The sequence below is a fragment of the Coenobita brevimanus genome, chromosome 96, assembly GCF_032717465.1.
Source record: "Coenobita brevimanus isolate Jiangsu-jjx chromosome 96, ASM3271746v2, whole genome shotgun sequence".
In the NCBI taxonomy this organism is placed as follows: Eukaryota; Metazoa; Arthropoda; class Malacostraca; order Decapoda; family Coenobitidae; genus Coenobita; species Coenobita brevimanus.
Genome location: NC_137049.1, coordinates 14829892 through 14853801, shown reverse-complemented (window position 1 = coordinate 14853801; position 23910 = coordinate 14829892). Strand labels below are relative to the sequence as shown.

The 23910-nt window shown below is 41.8% G+C and overlaps 2 protein-coding genes across 2 annotated transcripts; one reads left to right on the top strand and one right to left on the bottom strand.

Moving 5' to 3' along the window:
- Positions 1-2245: 2245 nt before the first annotated feature.
- LOC145413435 (PRELI domain-containing protein 2-like) lies at positions 2246-6504 on the bottom strand. Its single transcript, XM_080283124.1, has 4 exons — positions 6301-6504; positions 4537-4697; positions 3169-3249; positions 2246-2361 (listed from the first exon to the last, which is right to left on the bottom strand). The coding sequence occupies exons 1-4, from the start codon at positions 6502-6504 to the stop codon at positions 2253-2255; spliced, it is 555 nt and encodes a 184-aa protein (XP_080139250.1). The 3' UTR covers positions 2246-2252.
- Positions 6505-8695: 2191 nt separating this feature from the next.
- LOC145413431 (mitochondrial import inner membrane translocase subunit Tim29-like) lies at positions 8696-17993 on the top strand. The gene is made up of 5 exons (XM_080283121.1): positions 8696-8749; positions 9774-9899; positions 11957-12058; positions 13103-13277; positions 17647-17993. The coding sequence occupies exons 2-5, from the start codon at positions 9800-9802 to the stop codon at positions 17945-17947; spliced, it is 678 nt and encodes a 225-aa protein (XP_080139247.1). The 5' UTR covers positions 8696-8749; positions 9774-9799; the 3' UTR covers positions 17948-17993.
- Positions 17994-23910: the final 5917 nt, after the last annotated feature.

Sequence of the window (23910 nt, the reverse complement as noted above, 5' to 3'; positions counted from 1 at the left end):
CAGCGAATCCTGGAGACTTCGGATTCAAAGGTATACACCGGGCAGTTCCGGGACGAGGCAGCATGAGTGCCTTGGCAGTTCGGGCAGACCTGGGTCTTTGCTGTGCAGGCTGAGAAGGTGTGGCCGGGTTGGGCGCAGGTAGGGCATATTGCTTCTGATCTACAGTATTTGGCAGGATGTCCACAGCGCCAACATGAAGAGCACTGTCGCGGACGAGGTATGTATTCTTTGACACTGAGTCGTGTGCCACCAATAATGGCAGAATTGGGAAGATCGCGGCCCTGAAAACTGATCTTAGCGATGTTGGAGGAGTATTTCCGGCGCCCCTGAGGTGGAAGCGTGTAACACTGAACGGACAGTACTGCTAGGTCTTGGGCTGACAAGATGGCTTGTATATCTGTGGAGCATTCTGAGAAACTGCGATCTCCTATAGATATATATGAAGGGATTAGAACAGTTCCCGTGCTGGAGTTTAGGTGGGGATCTGGTACTGCTGCAATGGGTTGACCAGAATGATCGGTAAGCGCCATCACCTTCTCAGCCTGCGCAGCAGTCTGGACAGTCAAAAGGCGGTCTCCATTTGGTCGTGATGCAAACGTTATGTCAGGACCTATCTGTCGAAGGAGAGAGAGATGGAGAGTGAGGTCATTTGTTGTCGGCTGAATGTTGAAGAACTTAGGCCATGTCTGGCGACCAAAAATTGATGTTATTGATGGTGGGTTTGGAAAGAGGGGGGGAGGAAGGAGAGGGGGGGGAGAAGAAGAAACAGAAGGATAGGAAGAGGAGGAAAGTGGCGGAAAAGTAGGGGATGGGGGATCCGCCTGTCCGGGAGAAGGTTTTGAAGGAGCATCTCCCGTTGCTCCTTGAGAATTTGTTAATATGTCATTATCGGCCATGGTGAGCCTAATTGTACATAATGGGAATTAAACTGGTCCACTCCAGAGAGCCCGGTCAAGAGTAAGGGCGAAAAATACAAGGGCTACCGTACCCATGGTTCCCCGAGGCCGTTAGCGACTGACACAGAAGAGACAGCCTTGCATCCCATCAGCACGGCTCTCACACCTTAGGAAGGTGAGAAGAAAATAAAAGAAGAGAAGAGAAGAAAAAGGACCAAGCAAAATTAGTAGGGCCAAGGACTGGGACCCAAGGACGGGGAAGCAGGGCATAAGGACACCACCCCCATCATCAGGTCCCAGCCCCAGACCCCGGAGCCCCCCCACGACTACAACGGGCTTGGTTTTGGGGGGGGACTCATCAGACTGAAGCGGTCAATAATAAGGTTCTGATTACCTGCTCTGACATGAAAGGCACTGTGAACTTGACACTGCAACAACTTGTTAAAAAGAATTTTTTGTACCACTTATACCACTTCTGGAAGAGCAAATGTAAAAAACTGAGTTATCTGAGATCAAGACATAAATTAAGAAAGAGATAAAAAAACATACAGTACCTAATCACAGTAATCACACTCCTCTTAAACTATACTTTAGCAAAAACAACCATGGGCTCCACTATAAAATCTGCTTTCCATCTTGTGCTAAAAAATACCCGGTATATTGTAAATGGAAAGGAAACAACACAGAATTAAACTACTGTTGTAAATACACCTACTTTTACCTTAACCATTCTATCTCTGAGCATGCTGATGTACCCTGTTTCTTCCTGAATATGTTTCCTGCTTTCTTTCCAGAAGCATTTACACCTCCATTCTCTCTCTAGTATACAATATATATATATACTGCATTGCATGAAGTAAACTACACACAGTCTTTTCATATTTAGGAACAATTCTCCAACAAAAACCAAAATCAATGCAGCTTCACTCAAAAACAACTCTACTGTTAGGAAAGTAAAAACCCAAGTGGAAGGAACTGGATCAGGTAGTACTGAGAGTACCTCAAAGAAAAACTTGTGTTACTGCAAGGCAATGAGAACTAAAATAATGTGACTGTAATTATAACAAAGTCAAGAAAAAGAATGCTGACACTTTTTCTATCCTGGCATTTTTCACCACTTAAAGAAAGAGTGAAGTACTATGTTCTTACTTCATAAATATAGCTACAGTAATACACTCAAGAAATCAGTATGCTTTTGAGCTGATTAGCACAATAAAAACATGTCAGTACACTGCCAGAACAACCCAAACATATTACAGTATTTTATATAAAGATACAGTACACAAGAATAAATATGCATCTCTGGAGAGGGACAGAGAAAGACAGAGACCTATGACATTATTAGTTCTTCCTACTTCAAGCAAAGAGAAACTCTGAATACCAAAAAGATTTAATTTTCTTGCCCCTCTCTGCCATAAGCTTCTCTGTTATTGCAATACTGCGCTGGGCACCTACACTCAGAAACCTGCCGAGGAGAAAAAAGTATTACCCAAACAGAAATGGAAATTCATTAAAAATAGTCATATTACCACTGAGCCCCATCAATCCAATGACACACTTTATGTTTGATTCTAACTTGCTACTCCTCACCCAGCCCTAGGGTGGGAAAGGAGGTCTGGGTGATGATGACGATGATGATGATGACTATGACCATATAATTATCTGCAACTTAGGCAAGACTTGTATTAGAGGTGTTGATGAAGGTTGTGATGAAAAGGACTGCCTTGAGAATAATCAGTTTTTATATCAAATGCGATACTCAGAATATACTCGTACTAAAATATTGTTAGGAAAAAGAGCTACACATTGACTCAATGCGAGTTTATAACAACGAACCAAACGGACACTTGGTGGTCTATGGGGTTATGACACTCCATTCAGATGTGGTCTCCACCCCCTTCTTAGGGGTGGCTGGTATTTATTGCTCACATAACACTCTGGGGCAGATGGATGGTCACTCTCACTTTAATGGTCTGCATTAGTCCTAGGCCTTAACCCTCCTGATATGGTAATAAAGTATTGGTACTGTATGGCTGACAGATGTTGTTTTGACCCTTGGCTCATCTGGATATGAACCAGCAGAATACACGCTGAAGTTACCCTTTCTGCAGTCTGCCATCCTCCTTTTGGAGGACAGAGAAACTGAAGGACATATGTATAACCCGGTTATAATGGTGCCAGTGCAAGACAGTGTCCCTCTCCAGAACCAAAATACTGGTAAACTGATAGCTAGAGCACAAGGCAGCACAGTTAAAATTGCAAAAGACAGTACCTCTTCCCAAACATTTCAATAAGAGAGCCAAGTGTTCCAAGTCCATGCACTGTGATTACTCCCTCCTGTTCAAAGTGTGTCCTGAAAAGAAACATAACTTATTAGCACAAGGAAAATTTCACATATAGTATTAGTTGCTGCTGCTCAACTCCAGTCTGCCTGACTCAACAGAACCATCAACCATGGGTAGGCAACTACTCCTACAGGGTCATCCCACGGGTTCCCTATACTATACCAATGTTGTTAATGTGCCAGCATCTTGGTGTGGCATGTGCTGTGTGGTGCTCTGTTATGTAAGGTATGTGTGTCAGCCTATTCAACAAGCAGACCATGTGTCACCTCTGATTCCACCCATACCAATAACTAAGCTGATAGCTGAGGAAGGCTGGGTGATGCCCTAATCCCAAGCCCAGCTAAGAAAACTTGATCAGCTCTTTTTGATACCTCTGATGTGTGGTTGCTGGGATGTGGGCCTGTAATACAGTGTTGACAGAAATGTAGTGCTCTGCACATGAAGGTAAGATGTAAGTGATTCTTCATTGCTAATGCTGGAATGTTGGGAGGTGTGATGTTGTTTAAGTGGGCCTGGTTATGTCTGTGTGGCAATTATTTTATGTACCTAGTCGTGCTGTGTGGTTCTGTCATACAGTGACAGGCACGTTCTGTGTCAGCACAGACTGACAAACAGAACTGTGTGCATGGAGGGGAGCCATGATGTTATTTCGCACCTCTGGGGAGGAGAAACAACTGAGATTTCAATCTGGGAGCATCTCCCCAATATACCATGCATCCTGTGAGGAAGCCCACGGTCAATGTGGTAGGGTGCCATCTTCCATGCAGGCACAGCTGCTCCCTACCTCATTTTTTACATCATAGATAACTACTGATAAAAACCTTTTTTACTAAAAATAACACGGTAATTAAAAACTGCTTTAACCTAAGGGTACAATTTTCTTTTATTCTTCTGGACAAATTTATTCAGCTTGCTAAGAATCCCTTAGTAATAATGGGGTTAATTAAGGCTTTATCTGACCTTTCTAGTTCCATCTCACCTAAGCTGAATAAAGTATCTGGTAGCAGAGGGAATACACACACACACACACACACACACACACACACACACACACACACACACACACACACACACACAAAACTTGTATAGATTAACCCCTTGACTCTGGATGATGTCTTTCTTAGTTTATGTAGACTACAGCAAAAATAACTTCAACCACCTTAGAGAAGGCCTCTCACACTGAATGATGTTAAGGCTGTAATCTAAACCTGCCAGTTTGAGATGGCAAGATACTGCACACTGAAAAAGCATCCACAAACTCAAGGGTACAAATACAGGATACATAAGATCTCTACCAATTTGGATTTTGGTGGTGAGGACTGTATGTGGAAGCTTCAGCCAGGGTGACCCAGTCAGTGACGGAGAGGTTACGAGATTTCACATTAAACTTCCTTAAATTTCGATCCCACCAACATTCCTCCTCAATCTGGAACTCTTCTTCTTGCAGGCTCTTTACCTGTAAATCAAATAATAATGGTTTACATACAGGTATAGGATGTCCTCATTATGTTCCAAAATATTACATTTCCTATATGGCAGTATTGATATTCTAAATTAGCCTAGGGGGAAATTGGTAAATCAGCCTTCTGATTGCAATATAGATTTACATCACCCACTCATTTGATATAGTGCTACCTACTTCTTCCTTCATGTCTCATTCTGTGTCCATCCTCCTCACTATGTATTTCTCCCACCTTCCTGCTGCTGTTTATTACTCTTCTTTCAACTTCGGGTGGTTCTAGATTGAGTGACAAGCCTAAAGGTTTCCTGTAACCCAGGTGACAAGCTAATGGTTTCCTGTAACCCAAAAAACCACTTACACTGCTGGGTGGTAACCATACAGCCAAATACTGGGGTGATGTAGAGCCTACTATGGCGCCCATGTTAACTGGGTGAAGAGAAGCAAATGCAACATCCACCAATGAACCAAGCCTTCACACTGTTCCCCACACCACAGTGAAGCACTGTGAGCTGCATGGGAACATCAATTAACTGCACGGGACAGCCTTGCAGGGGCGGTTACTTGCCTACTGTTGATGTGTCTGCTCGATCAAACAGACTGGGGTAGCACAACAACAACCAGGAAATTATTTTGCATTTAGCTACTGTTGACTTTACAGCTAAAAAAAAAAAAAAAAAAGGTCAATAAAGGTCACTGATCATAAAGTCTAACAATATTCTATCTATCTACTATCTACTGCCAGATGCCATAATCCCACAAGGGGTGGCCACTTGACTTTGAGTTATTTGTTTTACGGGGAGGGGCACTAACCCTCCACCAACCCACTTGTTGACACGTAGGGAGCACATATGGTTTGGTTATATGGTTACCACCCAGCGTTGTAAATGGTTTCTTGACTTACAGGAAACCATTTGGCTTGTCACCCAATGCAAAGCCACCCAAAGATAATGGTATTCCAGAACATGATGTTTTCTGTGACAGCAGCACTGACTCCTGCAGGGGGGTCTTGTTGCAACCAGATAGAGCCAGGATTATACCTGAAAATTACCAAAGCCTACACAATGAAGTTAACTAGTATTCAGTCTTAACCCTACTTCCCCAATAAAACATAGGGCATTTAGATATAGCACTGTACTGTACTGTGCTGTATTGCATTTACGACAAAAATAAGAGAAAGTACGAGTATAGTGGTTACAATGTACAGGAATTTTGTAATGAATGTGACATTCAGCAGGCTTATCCTAAATCTTTCTCCCTTAGGTACCTTCTCCACCTTTAGCCTTTAACACTCATCATTCACACATCTAACACTCATGTATGCAACAGGTCAACTCTGGAACTGTTTCCCTCTGTCTTTATTTCCTACTGCTTATGCTCTCCAGTCTTTCAAAAGCAGTGTGTCCAGGCATCTTGAAATTAACAGATCTTAAATTTGGCTCTCTGTTATCTTGTTTTTGTTTTTTCTTGGGGGGAACAATTTACGGGCTTCTGATCTTGTTTCACTGGGCCCTGGAACCAGATCTGAGACATACCTTATGTTTTTTTTATGTTTATAAAAAGTTTTACAGGTTTTCTTCCCTCAAATCTAAGAACTTACTCTTCTTAGTATGTGAGGTAAGACATTCCTAACAGCAGCCACTCTCCTGGTGTAGGTGCAGCCATCCCCCATTCGTTTCTTCTCGACTGTTGTGCAGTTGAGAATGTTTGGATCATAGTCATTGGGGAATTTGCAGAGGTGTGTTGCTGCTACCACTTCCACTGGCTCTTGGTAAACATGTTCTGCTGTGACTGTGATTGTCATGCTTCATAGCTGTAAAGGAAAAAGGATATAAAAAATCAGTTTATCCTGTACACAACATTGAAAGCAAATGTTTAATTTTTTGATTTTGTTCAAAAGTCAAGCTGTATGGCTGGTATGGTATGATCACATGAATTTTTTTTTTTTTTTTTTTTTTTTAATGTGCTCGACTCCGGGAACAACAGATGCTGTTGGCATAACGTTCTCCCTACGTGTCAAGTGGGGTTGGTGGAGGATTAGTGCCCCTCCCTGTAAAACAATTAACTCTAAGCCCTTGGCCACCCCGTTTGGGATACATGGCGTCTGGCAATGAATGAATGACTCTGGGCATAGGCTTCACAGCCTGCTCCCAAGGCCCAGTAGCCCTCCTACATATCATACACCTCTACATGTCACCACTTCAGCACTAACACCAACCATCCATACTGAATACATGCTAGGGCTGTCTCATACAGGACTGATGTATTGGTATTAGCGGGGGTATTTTCACGACATGTCGGCGGGCCTTCTGGTAGATCGGTAAAGTCTGCTTTATATGAAATTCAAATCCTTAAACTGTTCCCTGCCCCAGCGGGGATTTGAACCTGGGTCCGATAGGACCGCAGGCCACCTCTCTACCGACTGAGCCACCGCCTCCCTCAATAGCCTACTAATGCTTCTGATCAACCCGGAATACAAATTACAAGTTTGCAATATTGTAATTACAAAGGCTTGGCTGGTAACAGAGGCAACAAAATGAAGAAATGAAGCTATAAGACATCTGTTCATTAAGACTTTAATCTTACCCCCTTGTTTGGAACAGCTGTTACTAACTCTGGATATCAGACTGTTTTAATCTTAACTTAGCCCATATTTTCATCCCTTTGCAGTCTATTTCATTCACATCAGTGGCACAATAAGACAATACTAAGGCTTTACATTTTTTCCATACTACTTTCTCATGGCATGTATAATTTTCTAGTGTTAATCTAATTACTCTGCACTCCAGGAAGATGGCAATTTCTGGCAAAGTTTGAGTAAAACGAGTATAGGAACACCATTATTACTTCTATCAACTTACATAGTTCAGTATTATTTTACACTTTGCTAATATGCATTTCAAGGATATTACCAGCCGTAGTTCTGGACTGCTAATGCACTCATGATACACACATAGTAGGTACTGTAAGCCTACCTTGCTATCTTATCATGAGGGTGACCATCCCAACACCACCACCTATTCAGCCATAGTATCAAAACAATGAAAAGATATGAGCAAACCCCCTAGTTTTTAAAATATTATGGAACATGTACAACTGTTAAAAAAAATCTTGACAATCATGTGTAATGGCTAATATGATCAGTCTGTATACCACACTGTAATGTTGTCAGCAACGACACTGTCTAGGCACGTTCTGCCATCATCACACACGTTTATCATTTTTGGGGTCACACTTCCCCTATGTGTTGAAGTTAGTAGGCCAGTGGGCTCCTCAACGAGGCTTAGACTGCTAAAATGTCACCTTGGAGTGTATTATGCCGACAGTAAAGCCTGATAACACTGTGGTCCCTTTGGAAATCCAGTGTTATCACAACACAACCTTCCAAATATGATCGTTCACTGCCCTCCTCAGACTCTCCGTATCCTCACTATCACTCTTCACCGGAAGCATCTCTATTTGCTTCAACCGGCAAATTATACTGTTACTGATTAATTACCAAATCATTCTGTGCCTGTCATATACTATTAAGAAAATCATTACAAGCCTCCCAGATGTCAACCTTAGGCAGAGCAAATAAAGCTCCCGGACGGATTTTAGTAGGACTGAAAAGCGAATGAGAAAAATACTCCGAATAATCAGGAAATAAAATAAGATGGATAGACAAGCTCCTTTTGATGATGTCTCCAACTGGAACTTATTCCAATGATAAAAAATAACTGACACCTGTTTATGTCTGAGGGGAGAGGTGACTGGATTACCCACTGTTGCGAGAGGTACTGTCAAGAAGGCGACCATGAAGGTTGGGAAAGAATTTAGTATATATCAGCGGATGATGGGTGAAGCAGAGACAGCGAAACTGAATCAGTGTACCCTTTACAACAATAAATATTTCGTCAAATCAAATCTAGATTCAAAAGGAGAAGAAGATGAATGTCGCTAGTTTTTCCGGGCGGGAAGTAGACAAATTGACTACAATCATACACACTATTTCTGGGATCCCTCAGCCCTTGCAACTAACACACTGTGGGGAAAAGAAGTGCAGCCGTGTGAGTGGTCAGGAGTGTTTCTTTTACCCTAAGTTGCATAAACTTTGCCTGTTACAACATACGAAGCTCAGTAACAGCTTAAGGTTACTGTAGCTCTGCCCTTTCCGTAGCACTTCTTCATAACTAGCGTATTTCATTGTTAACCCTATCAGGTTTCTGGGCCGGGTAGATTATGTCTGTGCTAGAGTCAGCCACTCACGCCAACCCACATCTTTGCGGCCCAATATTTTATTTTGATTGCTCAGTGTAAATACACTTTTCATGATGGAATGTTGGTTTTGATGTCATTTTAAAGCTGAGTAGTTGTACTTTATCGTAGTATGTTCAAAAAAGGAGAACAAAGAAAATAAAATTTCAAATTAACGAGTTGAAGTTAGGCAAAATGCAAAAATTTTATACCTTGCCGTAGAAACACCTATCTATCTATCTATCTATCTATCTATCTATTGCCAGACGCCTCAGTCCCATTCGGGGTGGCCACAAACAAATCGCCTCCACGTTGCCCAGTCCCCCGCCATTTCACTGCCCTGCTTCCAACTCACACCCCCCTCTCTCATATACCTCTCCACCCCATCCCTCCATCTCATCCTTGGCCTCCCCCTCCCTCTCCCCCCCTCCACCTCACTCACATACACTCTCTTCATCAGTCTTTCACCCTCCATCCTCTCCACATGGCCAAACCACCTCAGTGTATTCCTCCTAACGCTTCCTATCACATCCACATCCACACCACAGCTCTCCTTTTTATCCTCATTCGTCAGCCTGTCTCTCCATGTGACTCCACAGGCTCCTCTTAAATAACTCATTTCCACTGCTCTCACTCTTGACTTGTGTCCTTCCAACAACGTCAATGCCATCAGGGTTAGTAGGTGGGTCATCTACTCTTTCAGTGTGCTGAACTATAGTAGCCTAGCCTTGCTTGGAATTCCTACACATGGAAGGAGGTAGAATGGGATTGGCGGTACGGTAACTATTCTCTCTCTCTCTCTCTCTCCTTTTTTTTTTCATTTGCCCATATTTTCAGTTAGCTGCATACGGAAAACAGGAACCATGCTGTCCCATGTGCGGCAAATGTCATCACTGTCTACCACAAAGCCTTGGAGAATCAGGCTGCCACAGAAACTGAAGGGTGGTTTTTTGCAGAAATGGGGTAAGTTTTTTATTTTTTTTTTTTTTTTTTTTTTATGTATGGAATACAGTACAATATTCTTTATTTTTTTGTGTGTGTGAATTAGCTAACCACTGCAAGTTATTAAGTGTTACACTTCTGTTTTCTGTAAGTTACTTTTTAAATTTGATTATACAGTAGACCCTCTATAATTTGGATTAATTGGGGGGAACCCTATGTCGAATTATCCAAAAATCTAAATTATTGGAGCTCATGCTTGCTCCTATCCCCAAATCACACCCTTGCTCACTAAAACATGGCTTTTACACAAAAGCATTGAACAGTACAGTATGTTATTACTTTATACACAAAGAGTGCACAATACAATAAATAAAATAATGTCAAACCTTGATAATGAAGTCTTTTAACACAGTAGTAGAGTACAGTATACTTAACTGTATATACTGAAGGTACTGTACAGTTCTTAAAAATTACATTTATTACTACACTTATCATTACAAAAACTGTTCACGTCCACTTATCACTGGAACCATTTTCGGACTTGTCTCGCTAATTTAAATTTCTGTCCAAATTAAAATTATTTGTCTGGTGGTTAAAAAAGATTCAAATTAACCGATTTCTGAATTATTTGGATTCGAATTAGAGAGAGTTTACTGTATGAATGATTCTTTGTTGTACAGTTCTCTTACTCAGAGTGGTAATAATAGCCCAGTCAAAATCAGATATGCCTTTAATTTAGTGGCCATTAACTTCCACGCTATATTGATATGTTATGTCTGTTGTTGCTTCCAGGCAATTTTAGTAAACTTATGATTGATTTTTGAACTGGATGTGAGATATGAAGGTGTATGGAATGTGGCTAGGAGATCTGCAGGACCTCAGAGAATGGACTTTGCTCAAAGTCAGACAAAAATACAAAAATAAAAAAGCCACTACCAAGAGGCTGTCTTGAGCTGAATAAAACTACCTGCTATCAGAATAACAAATCCCTTCCTCCCCATGCACACTTAATTGTGCAGCACTGTACATGTGCGCGTACCCTCCTAGTACTGTATAGGGGTTACTGTTACTAGCCTAGTCTGACTAGGTTTTCCTTAGCTTGGTAAATACCTGTAGAAGTGCATGTCATGCATCAGATATACTGTTTGAATGAATGAGAGAAATCAACAGTCTGGTACCAATGGTGCATTTTTCTAATCTAAAGAAGATCCCTAACCCCTCTCAGCCCATTTAGTGGTTAAGTGGATGATTAATCTGACTAGTAACTAAAGAGCCTTATTCCTACCTCATAACTATGGCTTATCAAATTCCATGCAACTACAGCTTCGTATTCAAGTTGTAGGAATGCCGCAGTTCCACCTGCTGAAAACAGTCTGATTAAAGCAGGATAACCAAAATACTGTACAGTTGGTGGTAGGTGGGGGCGCCTATCATCCACTCACTTGATTTAGTGCTGCCTACTTCTTCCTTCATGTCTATCATTGTTTTTCTGTATTTACCCCCCTCTATTCCTATTTCCTCCATCCTTCTTATCACTGTTTATTACTCTTCTTTTCACTTGAGGTGGCTTTACACTGACAAGCGGAATGGTTTCTTGTAACACAGGAAACCATTATAATGCTGGGTAGTAACCATGTAGTCAAATAATGAGGTGGTGTGGAACCTACTATGTTGCCTCTGTTAGCTGGGATGAGAGATGCAAATGTGGCATCCACCCAAGAACCAAACCTCCACACCAGTCCCCACACCCCGATATGGCAACACACCGTTATCAGCATGTAAGACATCAGTTCACTGCATGGAATGGTCCTGTAGGGGCAGTAGCATGCCTGCAGTTGATGTGTCTGCTCAATCAGACAGACTGGGGTAGCACAACGATAACAACTGTACAGTACTATACAGTACACTAGGCCTATATAGATTTTGTCACTTATGGTAGTGTACTTGTGGCCCTTGTAAACAGTAAAGAGTTAAATAATTTCATTGCACAAACTTTCCATACTGACACTGATTTTAGTGTGAAATTTTTTTATATACGGTACTGTTATACTAGATTTATCAACTTGTATCTTCTGTAGGTGATTACTGGGTGACAGTGGCTCAAGACTACAAGGAGGTTGCATTTGAGTTGGCAGCTGACTCTCGGAAACATCCTGTGAAGGCTGGCTGTTACATTTCACGTGAGTACTTTTGTCTTAGTTCTTTTGAATATTAGACCAGAATGTAGAATATCCGTATCCTAGTGTACAGTATGACCTCATTGTACAATACTGGTATGTTGATGTGTTCATTTATTGTCATTCAACTGTTTTATTCTAAGAAGGCAAAATAACTACAACCAGAAGAAATACTGTACAAGGAAGTAACTGTAGTATCTGGCAATCCTAGCTGAAGCACTTATATGTTGATCCTGGGTTAGTCTTGTACATTACTTGACCAGTTTCGTTCTTCGCTGAATGGTTTTGCAGGAAGGACTTTTTCTCGGAGGTCAAGCCTCTCGTGATTTTATTAATTGTTTTATAGAGTTATTCAGCAAGTATGTCATTGTGGAGTAATTTCAGGGTTCTCAATACAAAATCTTTTTTTGAATGATTAATCTACATCTACTATCTGTCACAAAGTAGTATTAATTGTAACAGCAGTGTAATAGATGGCTGCTAATATAATAGTGATATACAGTAGTAGATCAAAATATTAAGTACCATACTAGTAGTTGTAATAGTAATGGAAACCAAGTAATTGATACCATGTCTGTTAGTAGTAGTAATAGTAGTAGCAGCAGCAGTGATAGCAGCAGTAATAGCAGCAGTCATAGGTTCATCTGAAATATGAAGTCAGTGGACTGCAGGCTGTGGTTGCCCCCGTCTGCAGTCCACCTCCTTCCTTTGTGGGGGGTGGGGGGTAATACAGAATTAGCTGTTGCCATTGTATCTTTCATACCAAACACATTGACCATGTTAATCCAGTGTTGTATTTTATAGCCACTGTAGTATGTTCTTGCTACTTTTGGATGATTTAATCTTAGAAAAAAATACTTTTTGAACTAGTGGGTTTAGATATATCTCTCAATGACCCTTTCATTACAAAATACCTGCCTGAAAATAAATAAAATCATGTGTAGGTAGCAAGAATAAACCTATAGATTACAGCACCCGATTCAGTGAGTTAATTGTGGCAACAGTGACTATCTGTGCTTTATTACTGTAATATTCTTCATGTTTCAGTTATATCTGGGCTTATTTATGCTGTGAAGACAAATCCTGACTTGAAGGATTACGAGGACACATTGCAAGAATTCAAAAATGAATCTTCCATGCTGAGCTCTAAAATCCGTAATCCTGAGGTTGACAGTCACTTCAATTACATGGTGGATTGCTACACACATGGCTTAGTTAGGAGGTAAATACAGAATAGCTTTTTATATTTATTTTTACAGTATTGTCTTGGTCTGATGAGTCACAGTATGCACCTTCTTTCTGCATGTCCAAACCAATCACCAATGAGAGCCTACAAATTGTAGCACTGCACGTTGAGTTGGGTAGCTACAGCATCCACCTGGGAGCCAAACCTCCTCCTATTTCCCTGTATCTTGCCATGGGAAGGACCCTGGTGAGCCACTGTCTATAACAAGTGGCACTGGATCCCTACAAACTGTCCATGTAGGATGACCGCATAGAAGCAGTTACTTACCTTAGGTCAGTGAGTCTGCTTGGCCAGTCAGATGGAGGTTAAGCAACTGCATGTCCAGATCATTTCAGTCTGCCCATGAGGTGATGCACATGGATAATCTGTGGTGGATTAGACACGTGAAGAGAATGTATAAGAGTAAGTGGGTAAAGTTCTGTAAATACCTGAAATTGGAAAGAACAGTCCCTGCTGGTAGATCAAGAAAAACATGTGATAAGATCCTGAGAAATGCCCATAGGGTTAGAGGATGACCAGAGTGTTGCAGGAGACTGTGTTCCTTGGAAAGCAGACATTGGGTGAAAAGATGACCCATGCAAGCATGGGAAACATGGGAAACTGCCTGGACCAAAAAAAAAGTTTAAGACAGCTGATATGCATGCAGAAAAAAATCAGATTAAAAGAAAGGTGGTGAAGATAATCTGTAATGCAGGTACTAAGACCACTCTTTACCTGTGTGTGTGTGTGTGTGTGTGTGTGTGTGTGTGTGTGTGTGTGTGTGTGTGTGTGTATTTGTTTGTTTATTTGTTTAGTTCACTTCAAGAATACTCCCCCAGTATCCCTGCTTGTCGTACGAGGCGACTAAAAGGGTTGGTGGTGGGTTAGTGCCCCACCCCGTAAAAAGAACTAACTAAAAAAGCGAACAAAGCGCCTCGGACCCGGACGGACCATACGTTGACGACTAAGGAACGGACGAAGGACATTCTTAGGGTGGGAACGTGGAATGTGAGAGGAGTGAATGATGAAGTGAAAGAGAGAGAGATTATTCAGGTGCTTGAGGATGCAAAAGTGGATATATGTGAATTGACTGAAACAAAATGGTAAGGTGAAAGGGTGAGAGAATGGGAATATGGTGTAGGTATATGTGCGGGAGTCAGTGAGAATGAGAGGGCAAGAGAGGGAGTATGTCTGATGATAAGCAAGAAGTGGAAGGAAAATATAAGAGAGTATGGAACAGTGGGTGCAAGGATTGTATGGGTGAGGATGAAAGTAGGTATACAAGCATGGGCGATTGTATGTGTGTATGCTCCAACAGAGGATCGAGTGGCAAGAGTGAAAGATGAGTTTTGGGCGAGAGTAGAAGCATGTATGGACAAGTTTGAGAGGAGCGAGAGAGTGCTGTTGATTGGAGACATGAATGGCAAAGTTGGGAATGTACGAGTGGATGGAGTGGTTGGTCAGTGGGGTGTGCCAGCTGAAGTAGATGGGAACGGTAGTGCTTTGGTGGACATCTGTGCTTGTAAGGGGTTGGCAATAGCCAACACCTACTTTCGTCATAAGATGATCCACCGATACGAGTATACATGGAGAGTGAGGAGGAGGATGGATGGTGAACTTGTTGAACGAAAGGCAATGATAGACTACGTGTGTGTGGATGAGCGAATGAGAAGACAAGTGTTGGATGCAAGAGTGTGGAGAGGGTGGGGGAATGGAGTCTCGGACCATCACTTAGTGATGGCCAAGGTAAAGATGCAAAGAAAGTGGTTGAGGAGGCGAAGGGGAAGACAGGAGGAAGCAGCTCCTGTGAGAAGAGTGGAGAAATTGCAAGATAGTGAGAAAATGACAGAGTATAAGAGCATAGTGGAAGAAAGATTGGGAAGGTATGAGCTAGAGCAGATGGAAGGGGTGGAAGACGTATGTAAGATATTCACGGAAGAGATAGGCGCAGCGTGTGAGGCGGTTTGTGGAGTGAGGAGGAGATGCAAGGGTGTGCAAGGGACAGCATGGTGGAATGATGAGGTGAAACGAGCAGTGGAACAAAAGAAGAAGGCATATGGTGAATGGTTGGCGAGTAGAGGTAGGGGAGAAGATGAGAGAGAGAAGAGAGAGGTATATGTGAGCAGGAGAAGGGAGGTTAAGAGACTGGTGAAGGAGAGTAAGAAGAAAGTGGATGAAGAGTTTGGGAGGAATCTGAGTGTGAAACGGAGGGAGAGTAAGAAATTGTTTTGGAAGGAGGTAAAGAAAGTAAGGCAGTGTGAAAGGGGAAATAATAGGGGAGTGAAAGATAGGAATAATAGATTGTTGGTGGAGAAGAGAGAGAAATTGAGGAGATGGAAGGAGCACTTTGAGGATATGTTGAATGTAGAGAGTGAGAGCAGTGTGAGTATAAGTGGTTGGGGAATGGCTGGGAGAAGAAGATATAAGAGTAGGGAGGAAGAGATCAGTAGGGCGGAAGTAGTGGAAGCGATGAAGATGATTAAGCTGAGAAAGGCCCCAGGAATTGATGGAGTGTGTGGTGAAATGCTTAGGTATGGGGGTGAGATTGTTGTGGAGTGGATATGGAAGTTGTGTAGATTGGCTTGGGAAGAGGGAAGGGTTCCAGAGGACTGGAAATCAGGTATAATTGTTCCTCTGTACAAAGGAAAAGGGGAGAGAGAAGTATGTGGTAACCATAGGGGTATTTGCCTTCTTAGTGTGACTGGTAAAATATATGGTAGAATACTCATTGATAGGGTTAGGCATATGACAGAGGAGCTAGTTGGAGAAGAACAACGGGGATTTATGAAGGGAAAAGGGTGTGTAGATCAGATATTTGTTCTAATATGTTTAGTGGAGAAGTATCTAGAGAAGGGAAGGAAAGTGTATGCTGCCTTCATGGACTTGGAGAAAGCTTATGACAGAATAGATAGGCAAGGTATGTGGAAGGTATTAAGAATATATGGAGTGGAGGGGAAATTGTTGAGTGCTGTAAAGAGTATGTACGAAGGAGCTAGGGCTACGGTGCGAGTGGATGGTGAGCTGAGTGAGTTCTTTGATCTCAATGTGGGACTGAAACAGGGGTGTGTGATGTCTCCATGGCTGTTTAATATATATATGGATGGGGTTGTAAAGGAGGTGCAAGGTAGGGCAGTGGATGTGGGGCTGGCCCTAATGAATGAGGGTGAGATTTGGAAGCTTCCGGTGTTGCTGTTTGCTGATGATACAGTATTGTTGAGTGAAGATGAATGGGAGTTGCAAGGTTTGGTGAATGAATTTGGGACAGTGTGTAGGAGGAGGAAGCTGAAAGTTAATGTAAACAAAAGTAAAGTTATGGTGTTTGAGAGGAATGAAGTCACAGAGTGTGCAGTGAGGTTGGATGGTGAGGATATGGAGAATGTGAGTGCATTTAAGTACTTGGGTAGTGTGATGAGTAAGGATGGAACTTTGGGGGATGAAGTACGTGAAAGGGTACAGCAGGGAAGGAAGGTTGTTGGTACACTGAAAGCAGTGATGAGAAATAGGGAGGTGAGTATGGAAGTTAAGAAGTCACTGCATGATAGTATTGTGATCCCTACCCTGACGTATGGAAGCGAGGCGTGGACCTTGCAAGAGGGGAACAAGTCAAGAGTGAGAGCAGTGGAAATGAGTTACTTGAGAGGAGCATGTGGAGTGACATGGAGGGACAGGTTGACGAATGAAGAAGTGAAGGAACTATGTGGGGTAGATGTGGATGTGGTTGGGAAGATTAGGAGAAATACACTGAGGTGGTTTGGACATGTGGAGAGAATGGAGAATGAAAGACTGACTAAGAGGGTGTATGTAGGTGAGGTGGAGGGAGGGAGAGGGAGGGGTAGACCGAGGATGAGGTGGAGGGATGGAGTTGAGAGGTATCTGAGGGAGGGGGGGGGGTGAGTTGGCGGGAGGGTAGTCAAATGGTGGGTGACAGAGTGACTTGGAGGCGTTTTGTCTGCGGCCACCCTTTGCGGGATTAGGGCGTCGGGCTATAGATAGATAGATAGACTTTTAATGTTAAGACTCCAATATGCTTGCATGCATCAGTCTTGGTCACCTAATGGCAGCTGTCCATGCTGCTCAGTGTCTGAATTCTTTTCACATTGCCTGAAAAGCCATTAGTATTTAACTTTTTAGTACAAAGATTGTTGGAATTTTTTAGATGTTATGGGGGTCCAGTTCCAAATACGTTCTCTTTGTATGACTTCTGTTTATGCGTGTGTGTGTTTGTGTGTTTTTTTCCAGTCCCAAATATTGTGACCAAGGTCGTATTGTACTGTTTGAATACTGTATAAACCTAGAGCCAGGTACACTTTGGAAAAAAATATATTGTCCGCATTTTTGTGAAACTTATTATTTTTTTTTTTTCCAGGTTAAGCATTGGCTTTTGTTCTTTCCTGTGGGTGGATAACTACTCAAAAGAATGTGGTGTGTTCAAAAGCCAGTGTGAGTACCTCAAACCACGCTATTTGACATTTCATCAACGCATCGTTGATGTGGGCTTCTTAGGGAGGTGGTGGGTCATTGACAGGAAGATGAAAGACTTTGATATCAACCCAAACGAATGGCCAGTAAATGAGGCCAATGAGTCAGTGTTCACTTCTGGCTGGAAAACCGTGAAAGAAGCAGTGTCCTCAACAGTAACTTCAGTATTACTTAAATCTGAGAGTTAGGTTAGTAGATAATTGTATATAGGGATAAGAGTAAGTTAGTATGTAATAATAGGGGTAGAGTAAGTTAGTACAGTACATAATGATTGTGCATATAGGGTAGAGTAGTATGTACTGATTCTGTATACTGTATAGGATTAAGAGTAATATACCTTTCAGATATAATGAGATTCTTTTATTTGACACATCATAGAGTCTACTTCTGTTTTCAGTCTACAGTACAGTCTCAGTTTCTGGATGCATTTCTAAATATGTATATCATTTTTGTTTACGAACTTCGAGTTATGCAGCAATAGTGTTAAGTCATATTTAATGACATTTTTTTCCCCCCCATCACATGGAAACATACAGCTAAACTGAAGATACAGTTAAATGTATGAGTTCCTAATATGGCATGTACTGTTCCATAATATTTTTTTCATATAATATATATGATGTTCTGAACTATGCTTTCATGAACTGATTACAATTAATAATGACTGAAGACAGGCTGTATTTTCCCTGACTGATTTTGTGCTAGGCTATACCAGTAAAATATTGTGGTACATTCAAGTATAGTATCCAAGAATGAAAAAAATTCATGGGGTTTTGAGGAATGGTTTGTGGAAATTCATGTACTCATTGATAGAAACTACTTTGGATGAGACCATTTACCATCATAATTTATCACTTATGCCTTGCTTCCCCCAAAAGGCAATGACCATGGCAGAAATATATCGTGGTTGCTTTGACCTTACATCTCTCAGTTACTGTTAATCTCTCTCTCTCTTTCTCTCTACCTCTCTCTCTTCTACTTCCTTACCCTAGTGGTCATATGAAGTACCACATTCTCTGCACTATCACATACAAAAGTTTGCCAATAAACCCTTGCCAGCATTGTTTCCTGCCTTTAACAGTTCTCATTCATCCCTGAACTTAAGATAATCCTTCCTTCTCACACTCTTTAGTTTTGTGCTTCATATTGCTATTATATAAAACTGTTTTATGTACACCTTTCATTGCCAGACAGCAGGGAAGTATTGGTGAATGTTTGATTGTGATGCAGTAGTATTTTGTTGTATTATTCTTTTGTCTCCTTCAAGCAGTAATACATTCATAATGTAAAAATAACATTTATAGTGTAAAAATAGCCCAATATGAACTGTTCTGAGGTGGGAAGTAATGAATATACATCACACCCTGGTTATTATAATGATATATACTCCCTGATATATTTAATCCATATAAAATGAAGAATGAAATTTTTACTGTACAGAGTATTATCACATCAATAACGGTACTGTATGCAGCTCATGAAGATGAACTAGAAACTTCTCTCCTTCTCTTCTCATTTAGATAATGGATAAGTGTATATCCTAATATAAGTACAATATACCTTGTACTGGTAGTTTAACAGACTGAAAGATGTCTATGTACTCTAGTCTTATCAAGACTTACTTGTATTCCTTCATCCCTCTGTTCTGCCATCATTTAGACATTCAAGTTTATCCTTTCACTTTCCCCATGGCCATTTTCTTGTCTTTTGTGTTCCACATGATCAAACAATCATAATACTTTATGTCTGTTTGTTTATATGTAGCCAGAGGCTATGATCCCTAAGGAGGTGACCATGAATAAATCACCTCGATATCTCCCTGTCTTCCACTATCAGGCCGCCTTCCCTGCATTTCACACCATTCATCCATATACCTCTTCATGTCATCCTTGGTCTCTTTCTCCCTCATTCACAATGTACAACACATTGATTGTATGCACAGAGCATCACATAACAAAGGTATGGCACTTTTTATAAATTTGGTGGCAAATGGAATGACTATCAACAGGTATCTATAGAGAAATGTAGAAAATAAAATGCAGAAGTTATGCTTGCAAGTTGGGAACACGACTTCAAAGGCTTGAATGACTGTGTGGCCCATTTCATTGGGGCATGCTGTTGATATTTCTCTGGCCACTCTTATGCTTCCTCTTTCCTTGCTTCTATAATTATCTTGCCTCACCACATCATTAGGTTTGGAATAATGGCTGGGATGATGACTATTATTGTTTGATCCTTTTACTGTTAGAAATTCCTTTGGGTAAATAAATTTGTCTGTCATTAGCCTTAATGAAATTATGGTGTCTCTACCACCAGTACACTGTATCAAGATGTGTGTCATATACCTCCATTACTATCATCACAATTGGTGCAGGAGAGGGATGCCTTCATGTGGTGACACCAATATGACTTGGCAACTCTGCCATGAATAAATCAGTGAACTACAGGAAAAGGGCAGCTTCAGCTTGCAGTCTACGAGGTTAATGTCCAGATCAGCTTGAGGCAACAGCAACATCACTGTCATCACCACCATGTCCATTCCCATTTTTTTGTAACATGCCATGGGAAGAATACAGAAATTAGATTTAGAAATAAGCAAGTAACTATACTATGAATGTCAGCAAAATGAGTAACATTCATTCACTTATTCATCATCATCATTTTTCACACTCAATGATGGGGTGAGATGGATCCAGAAAGTGAGAAAAGATAAAGCATAACAGAGGGAGTACCATTAACACATGCCCAGTGAAAGAGGCCAGACACTCATTCACTCACCATTCCACCCCTGGAATTATTGCTCTCTCTCACAGGAAGTGCTGGAGAGGGATGCCATTATGTGGTGGCTCCTATATGACTGGGCAGTTCAACTACAGTCCATTCACTTAATACGCAAGAGTTTGGGTGGTAGAAGACCTCGCTGTCTAGAAATTTTATCATCATCATCCGGACCTCCTTTCCTTATGGGGAAAACTCTAATTGGTGAGGTGGCTGCCTAAAAAGTCACCCTTTAGGCCCCTAGTCTGTCATTTTGTGTACCGGGTATGTATTATGGGACATTAAACACATATACACAGTAAGTATAACCCACACAATAACCCCTTACTTTAAAATCTATGCAGGAAAGGCTTAGTTGACTTGAAGAGATGGGGTTCCAAGGCAGGACGAGGCACGGTGCCCCAGCCTCAGCACCCTCCATCACATCACCACCACCACCAACACACTCACATCAGTCATGAACCCCCCAAAGTCCAAGGCAGACACAACAGATGCACCATCGTTGTCATCCTTGGCTGATGTTGAGGGCACTTGATCTTGCTGTGCTTGAGTAAAGGTGGTGATCAGAGTCTGATGCCTTCGGTTCACTTCCTTGGCATGCCTGTCTCGGTTATAATGGAGGCTATTTTCCATGGCATCCAGAACCTCTTGACCACACAATTTACAGATTTCATTTTGTTGACTCTTCATCTTTAAACTCATCAAAGACGGCCAAGATTTTGCTTACATTTCAGATCGACAGATCTTCGCTATCCACGGCCATGGCTTGTGAAGATGAAACAAGTCACTTCCTCGTGCACTGTGCAAGGGTAGGCTGCGTCATGCGGCATGACACTGGATTCGGCTCACTTTGCCACACCAATTTCGCATTTTCAAAACCAACTCATGCACTACAGATTGCTTAATTTTTTTCAACCTCCTTCCCCTCCGTTGCACTCTAGGCATTTCGTGTCATAGAAACTTGCGTATTACTCTAAGTGAATGGACTGTACTTGGTTTTACATTCCTCTCTCAGCTGCTTCCCTGTCCCCTGAAAGGTGGATGCAAGACAGCAGCATATGGGCGACTTAAGCATGCTGTTCACTAGGGTCATGCTTCAGAGGAGCCTGGAGCCACAGAAGCAAGTCCCACAGGCCTACCTCTTTGCACATACATTTATTGGTTATTTTTGTTACAGATATACATTAGCTGCCAGATATGGTCAGACAGTAAAGCTTCTAAACAACTCCATTCTACAGATTCTGTAATGTACTTCCACTGTACTTCAATATAGCGACATCTTTTGTACAGTAATTTTATTCAGTTTAGAGACATCTGGTTGTGAAAGGATCTGGAACAGTGGCCATTAACCCCTTCTATATATATATATATATATATATATATATATATATATATATATATATATATATATATATATATATATATATATATATTTTAATGCGAGGAAGAAGGAACCAAAGGCCATGAGCCCGCAGTAACAGTTCCCTCCAAGAGAAAAACAAAATACAATAGAGAGCCAAATTCAAGATCCGATCATTTTGAGATGCCTGGACACATTACGTTTGAAAGACTGGAGATCATAGGCAGCAGGAAATACAGACAGAGGGAGACAGTTCCAGAGCTGACCTGTTGCATAAATGAAAGACTGGGAGTAACGGTTAACTCTTGCATTAGAGAGTTAGACAGAAAAGGGATGAGAGTTTGCTGCCAGACGGGTGCTACGCGCCCGTCATAGAGGTGGAGGAATGCAAGCAGACAGTTCAGAGGAGCAGTGACCATTAAAGTAGCGATAGAAAAGAGATAAAGATGCAACAGTGCGGCGAAGAGACAGAGGTTGAAGGGAGTCAGTAAGAGGAGGAGAGTTAATGAGACGAAAAGCCTTTGACTCCACCCTATTGAGAAGAGCTGTATGTGGGGAGCCTCCCCACACATGAGAGTTGTACTCCACACAGGGGCGGATAAAACCCCTGTATAGAGTCAACAATTGTGCAGGGGTAAAGAAAGAGCGGAGTCGGCTTAGCACACCCAATCTCTTGGAAGCAGATTTTACAAGAGATGCAATATGATCTTTCCAAGATAAGTCCCGAGTAAATGAAACCCCAAGCATGTTCAAGGATGATGCAGGATTAAGCTGAATATTAAACATTAGAGGGTATACCTGTGGAAGATTTTGTCGGGTTGATAGGTGTAAGAACTGAGTCTTAGATGCATTAAAGACAACCATATTATTTTTACCCCAGTCTGAGATGTGAGCCAAGTCGGACATTAGGTGTGCCATAGCCTCATCCCTTGTTTCTTGAAGTAACTGTTGAGATGGGCGTTGCGGGAACCGAATAGAAAGGTGAAGGGTGGAGTCATCAGCGTATGAGTGGATAGGGTTAGATGTACAGCTTAGAAGATCATTGATGAATAAAAGGAAGAGAGTTGGTGATAGGACAGAGCCCTGAGGAACACCACTGTTGATAGATCTAGGAGAAGAACGATGGCCGTCTATAACAGCGGCTATATTCGTAGAACGACCAGAAAGGAAGCTAGCGATGAAGGCACAGATAGAAGGATAGAAACCGTAGGAGGGCAGTTTGGAAATTATAGATTTATGCCAGACTCGATCGAAAGCCTTTGAGATGTCAAGTGCAATGGCAAAGCTTTCGCCAAAGTCCCGAAAGGAGGATGACCAGGAGTCTGAAAGGTAGGTGAGAAGATCGCCAGTGGAGCGTCCCTGACGGAACCCATACTGACGATCGGAAAGAAGGTTGTGATAGGAAAGATGCCTTAAAATTTTTCTATTAAGAATTGACACGAAAACTTTTGAAATACAGGACGTTAAAGCAATTGGACGATAGTTGGAGGGTTGGGGGTGGTGACCCTTCTTTGGGACTGGCTGAATGAGAGCAAACTTCCATCAAGAAGGAAAGGTACAAGTTGACAGACAAAGGCGAAAGAGTTTGCCTAGGCAGGGTGTAAGCACAGAAGCACAGTTCTTGAGAACAACAGGAGGGACCCCATCAGGACCATATGCCTTGTTAGTACTGAGGCCAGTGATGGCAGAAAATACATCAACTGAAGAAATTTTAATGTCAGCCATGAGGAAGTCAGAGGGGGGAAGTGATGGAGGAACAGCACCGGAATCGTCTAAGGTGGAATTGGAGGAGAAAGTCTGTGTGAAGAGATCTGCTTTATCAGTAGAAGAAATAGCTACAGAACCATCAGAGTAGAAAAGAGGAGGGAAGGATGATGAGGTAAAGTTGTTAGAAAGATTTTTGGCAAGGTGCCAGAAGGAGCGGGAAGAATTCGAGTTGGAGAGTTGAGAGCATTTAGTATGGATGAAATTATTTTTAGTAGAGCGAAGAACAGACTTAGCACGATTCCGGGC

What these genes read in the sequence shown, in the direction of transcription:
- LOC145413435 (XM_080283124.1), bottom strand. Translation starts at nt 6,504, where the DNA reads ATGACAATCACAGTCACAGCAGAACATGTTTACCAAGAGCCAGTGGAA. An exon ending in TACCTCACATACTAAGAAGA is followed by an intron (nt 4,698 to 6,300) that starts GTAAGTTCTTAG and finishes TTTGATTTACAG; the next exon opens with GTAAAGAGCCTGCAAGAAGA. An exon ending in ATTGAAATGTTTGGGAAGAG is followed by an intron (nt 2,362 to 3,168) that starts GTACTGTCTTTT and finishes TCTCCTCGGCAG; the next exon opens with GTTTCTGAGTGTAGGTGCCC.
- LOC145413431 (XM_080283121.1), top strand. Translation starts at nt 9,800, where the DNA reads ATGCTGTCCCATGTGCGGCAAATGTCATCACTGTCTACCACAAAGCCT. An exon ending in GGCTGGCTGTTACATTTCAC is followed by an intron (nt 12,059 to 13,102) that starts GTGAGTACTTTT and finishes TTCATGTTTCAG; the next exon opens with TTATATCTGGGCTTATTTAT. An exon ending in ACACATGGCTTAGTTAGGAG is followed by an intron (nt 13,278 to 17,646) that starts GTAAATACAGAA and finishes TTTTTTTTCCAG; the next exon opens with GTTAAGCATTGGCTTTTGTT.